This window comes from Otolemur garnettii, unplaced genomic scaffold, assembly GCF_000181295.1.
Source record: "Otolemur garnettii isolate 467f Iridium unplaced genomic scaffold, OtoGar3 scaffold00224, whole genome shotgun sequence".
Lineage (NCBI taxonomy): Eukaryota > Metazoa > Chordata > Mammalia > Primates > Galagidae > Otolemur > Otolemur garnettii.
The window spans coordinates 95,574-100,178 of record NW_003852619.1 but is presented as its reverse complement, the minus strand read 5'-3'; the positions used below and the strand labels follow the sequence as shown (position 1 = coordinate 100,178).

At 44.4% G+C, this 4,605-nt stretch overlaps 1 protein-coding gene across 1 annotated transcript in view; it reads right to left on the bottom strand.

Moving 5' to 3' along the window:
* XIAP (X-linked inhibitor of apoptosis) overlaps positions 1–4,605 on the bottom strand; it is a 59,192-nt gene that overhangs the window by 7,080 nt on the left and 47,507 nt on the right. Inside the window, exon 5 of the mRNA XM_023508117.1 lies at positions 269–469. Coding sequence (XP_023363885.1) covers positions 269–469 — 201 coding nt within the window. The remainder of the gene's footprint in view (positions 1–268; positions 470–4,605) is intronic.

The window sequence follows — 4,605 nt, the reverse complement described above, 5'->3', positions numbered from 1 at the left end:
TCAGTAGAGTGCCATTGCGTCACAGCTCACAGCAACCTCAAACTCTTGGGTCTAAGGGATTCTCTTGCCTCAACTTCCCAAGTAGCTGGGACTACAGACACCCACTATAATGCCAGGCTATTTTTTTTGTTGCAATTGTCATTGTTGTTTAGCTGGCCCAGCCTGGGTTCGAACCCACCACCCTCAGTGCAATGTGGCCAGCACCATAACCACTGTGCTATGGGCACTGAGCTGGCTTATCTTACTTTTTAAAAACAGCAGTGCATACCTTTCTGCAATGAAGTCTGACTTGATTCATCTTGTGTACTGTCTTTCTGAGCACTCACTAGATCTGCAATCAGAACCTCAACTGATTTATAGTTGCTCCCAGATATCTGAATTTTTTCTTCCATTATTTTCTTAATGTCCTTGAAACTGAATCCCATTCGTATAGCTTCTTGTACCATAGGATTCTGGAAGATGGTATCATCTGAAATGAAAATTGGTGAGGAAAAAGAACATAGAGTTTAAACAATTATTTTTATTAACACAACTCAGTAGCAGAATAGTTAAAAAGAAAAAATTAATTGGCAAGGAAAAAACAAACCAGCAAACTAAAATTGCTTTGGGACAATGTTGTGATTCATGTACTCAAAGGATCACTTTCTTTCTTTCTTTTCTTTTGCCCAGGTTACAGTGCTGTAGGGTCATAGCTCATGGCAACCTCAAACTCTTGGGTTCAAGTGATCCTCTTGCCTCAGCTTCCTGAGTAGCTGGGACTATATGCGCCTACTACAACGCCTAGCTAGTTTTTCTATTTTTAGTATGGGCCTCTTGCTCAGGTTGGTCTTGAACTCCTGAGCTCAAGCAATCTACTGCTATGGCCTTCCAGAGTACTCGGATTACAGGTGCCAGCCACCATACCCGGCCAAGAATCACTCTTGAAATCTTACAATTTAGGGCAGGTAAGGGGGCTCATGGCTGTGATCCCAGTACCCTGGAAGGCCAAGGCTAGTGGACTGCTTGAGCTCAGGAGTTTGAGACCAGCCTGAGCAAGAACATAACCCTGTCTCTACTACAAACATCATGTGTGCAGTTAAATCGGAACTAATCAACTCTTATGTGTACATATGGAATGTAACATAATTTCTACTCTCAGGGAAACTGAAAGTGGGGGGGAGGGACCTACAGGTAAATTTATAATTACAATACAGTATGATTTAGTGGTTTCAAGAGTAGGTCCTAGAAGATGGGGCTCGGTGGTTCATGCCTGTAATCCTAAAAGTCTAGGAGTCCAAGGCAGGAGGATACCTTGAGCTCAGATATTCCAAACCAGCCTTAGCAGGAGCCAGACACTATCTCTACAAAAAATAGAAAAATTATCTGGGTGTGGTGGTGTATGCCCTATAATCCCAGCTTTTTTTTTTTTTTTGAGACAGAGTCTCACTTTGTCGGCCCCCCGGCATCACAGCTCATAGCAACCTCAAACTCTTGGGTTCAAGTGATTCTCTTGCCTCAGCCTCCTAAGCAGCTGTGACTACAGGTGCCCACCATAATGCCCGACTATTTTTTAGAGCTAGGGTCTTTCTCTGGCTCAGGCTGGTCTCGAACTTGTGAGCTCAGGCAATCCACTAGCCTGGGCCTCCCACAGTGCTAGGTTTCCAGGTGCCAGCCACCACATCCAGCTAGTCCCCGCTTCTTGGGAGGCTGAAGGAGGAGGATCGCTTAAGGTCAGGGGTTTGAGGTTACAGGAAGCTAGAATGATGCCACTGTACCACAGCTGGGGTGACAGTGCTCTGCCACCAATAAAACCCCAAAGCCAAACAACAAAAATAATAAAAATAGTGTAAGGTGCAAGATCAAGTCAAACAGCTAAGAAAAGGGTTAACTTCGCCAGATATATCAATTGTTTTGAGTCCAACTGTATGAATAACAGCTAACCGTAGATGTTATTACCAAGTCACTAGCAATTGTTTGGGAAAAATGATGGGAAACTGGGGGAAGTCCCAGTCTGTGACCTGGAATATATTAGGTTACTAGCTCTTAGACTAAAGTTTCTGTAGCCAGGAGGGTTGAACTAGATAAGGCAAGACAGTGAAAACTTATTTTTCTGATAATCAAAGTAAGAGTACGAGATATGTGGGAAATGCTAAGAGAGGAGATTTGTACTCTCAGCCTCATCAATTTCACTCTTGGATATAAAAAAATGAGTAAGTATCTCCACCAAAGACATGCATGAGAATATTCATGGCAGTGTTATTTATAAAAGCCCAAATGGAAAAGAACTCAAATGTTCATCATCAGGTGATTAGACAAATAAATTGTGGTATATTCAAACACTACATAGCAAAAAAAAAAAAAAAAAACCCAAACTACTTCCACAGAAAATACAGATGAATCCCATAGGTATAATGAAGAAAACATTATCATAATGATGAACCAAACACAAAAGACTGCCTGATTCCACTTACAAGCAGTTCAAAACTAATCTATAGTAGCCTGGGAGGTGGCTCATGCCTGAAATCCTAGCATTCTGGGAGACCCAGGTGGGTGGACTGCTTAAGCTCAGGAGTTCCAGACCAGCCTGAACAAGAGAAAGACTTAGTCTCTAAAACTAGCCGGGCATTGTGGCAGGCACCTGCAGTCCCAGCTACTTGGGAGGCTGAGGCAAAAGAATCACATGAGCCCAAGAGTTTGAGGTTGCTGTTAGCTATGGCAGCATAGCACTCTACTGAGGGTGACAAAGAGAGATTCTGTCTCAAAAACAAAACAAAAAACCCAAACAAGCCTAATCTATAGTAATAAGCAAAAATAATCCATGGTGGGCTTGCTGTGTGTGGCTCAAGTGGCTAAGGCGCCAGCCACATACACCTGAGCTGGCCAGTTCAAATCCAGCCCGGCCCACCAAACAACAATGACAGCTGTAACCAAAAAATAGTCGGGCATTGTGGCAGGCGCTTATAGTCCCAGCTACTTGGGAGGTGGAGGCAGGAGAATCACTTGAGCCCAGGAGTTGGAGGTTGTTGTGAGCTGTGATGACACAGCACTCTACCCAGGGCGACAGCTTGAGGTTCTGTTTCCAACAACAACAACAAATCCATGATAACAGAAGCCAGAATGTAACTTGGGGGTATATACTGATGGTGAAGGCACCAGAGGAGCTTTGTGGGTGGTGCAAGAATGTGTTCTTATATCTTGATCTGAGTGATGGTTATAGAGGTGTGTCTGTTAAAACATTAAGATGAAAATTTAAAATTAGTGTACTTTAAGCATTTTGCTGTACATATGTTATACTGCAATTACATGGTTTTAGACTGGGCACGGTGGCTCACGCCTGTAATCCTAGCACTCTAGGAGGCTGATGTGGGTGGATTGCCTGAGCTCATAGATTCGAGACCAGCCTGAGGCAGAGTGAGACCTCATCTCTAAAAATAGCTGGGCGTTGTGGCAGGCGCCTGTAGTCCCAGTTACTTGGGAGGCTGAGGCAAGAGAATTGCTTAAAAAGCTGAAGAGTTTGAGGTTGCTGTGAGCTATGATGCCACAGTACTCTACTGAGGGTGACAAAGTGAGACTTTGTCTCAAAAAAAAAAATTACATGCTTTTCAAAAGACTGGAAAAGAGAGATATAGGTATATGATTATAAGAAATATATATAGTGGCCAGGGATGGTGGCTCAAACCTGCAATCCTAGCACTATAGAAGGGTTAGGCAGATGGAATTGTTTGAGTTCACGAGTTTGAGACCAGCCTGAGCAAGAGTAAGACCCCACCTCTCAAAACAAAACAAAACAAAAAAACCCCAGAAAAAGTAGCCAGGCATTGTGTCAGATGGCTATAGTTATAGCAACCTAGGAGGCTGAGGCAAGAGGATCACTTGAGCCCAAAAGTTTGAGGTTGCTGTGACCTATGATGCCACAGCACTCTACCCAGGGTGACAGAGTAACACTGTATCTCAAAACAAACAAACAATCAAAAAACAGGAGGCCAGGCCAGGTGGCTCACTCCTGTAATTCTAGCACTCTGGGAGGCCAAGGCAGGTAGATTGCTTGAGCTCACAGGTTCGAGACCAGCCTGAGCAAAAGTGAGACCCCATCTCTCTCTCTCTCTCTTTTTTTTTTTTTGAGACAGTCTCACTTTATTACCCTCAGTAGAGTGCCGTGGTATCACAGCTCACTGCAACCTCTAAGTCCAGTTTGGCCAGGGCTGGGTTTGAACCCACCACCCTGGGTATGTGGGGCCAGTACCCTACCCACTAAGCCATAGGCGCCGCCCGAGACCCCATCCCTAAAAAAGTAGCCAGGCATTGTGGCAGGTGCCTATAGTCCCAGGTCCTCAGGAGGCTGAGGCAAGAGAATCACTTGAGCCCAAGAGTTTGAGGCTGTTGTGAACTATGTGCCAGGGCATTCTACTGAGTGTTACAAAGTGAGAGTCTGTCTCAAAAAAAAAAAAAAAAAGAAAAAGAAAAAGGAAAAACATATGGTACATAAGATTTTTTTTTTTTTTTTTGAGACAGAGCCTCAAGCTGCCCCCTGGGTAGAGTGCCGTGGCATTATAGCTCACAGCAACCTCCAACTCCTGGGCTCAAGCGAGTCTCCTGCCTCCGCCTCCCAAGTAGCTGGGACCACAG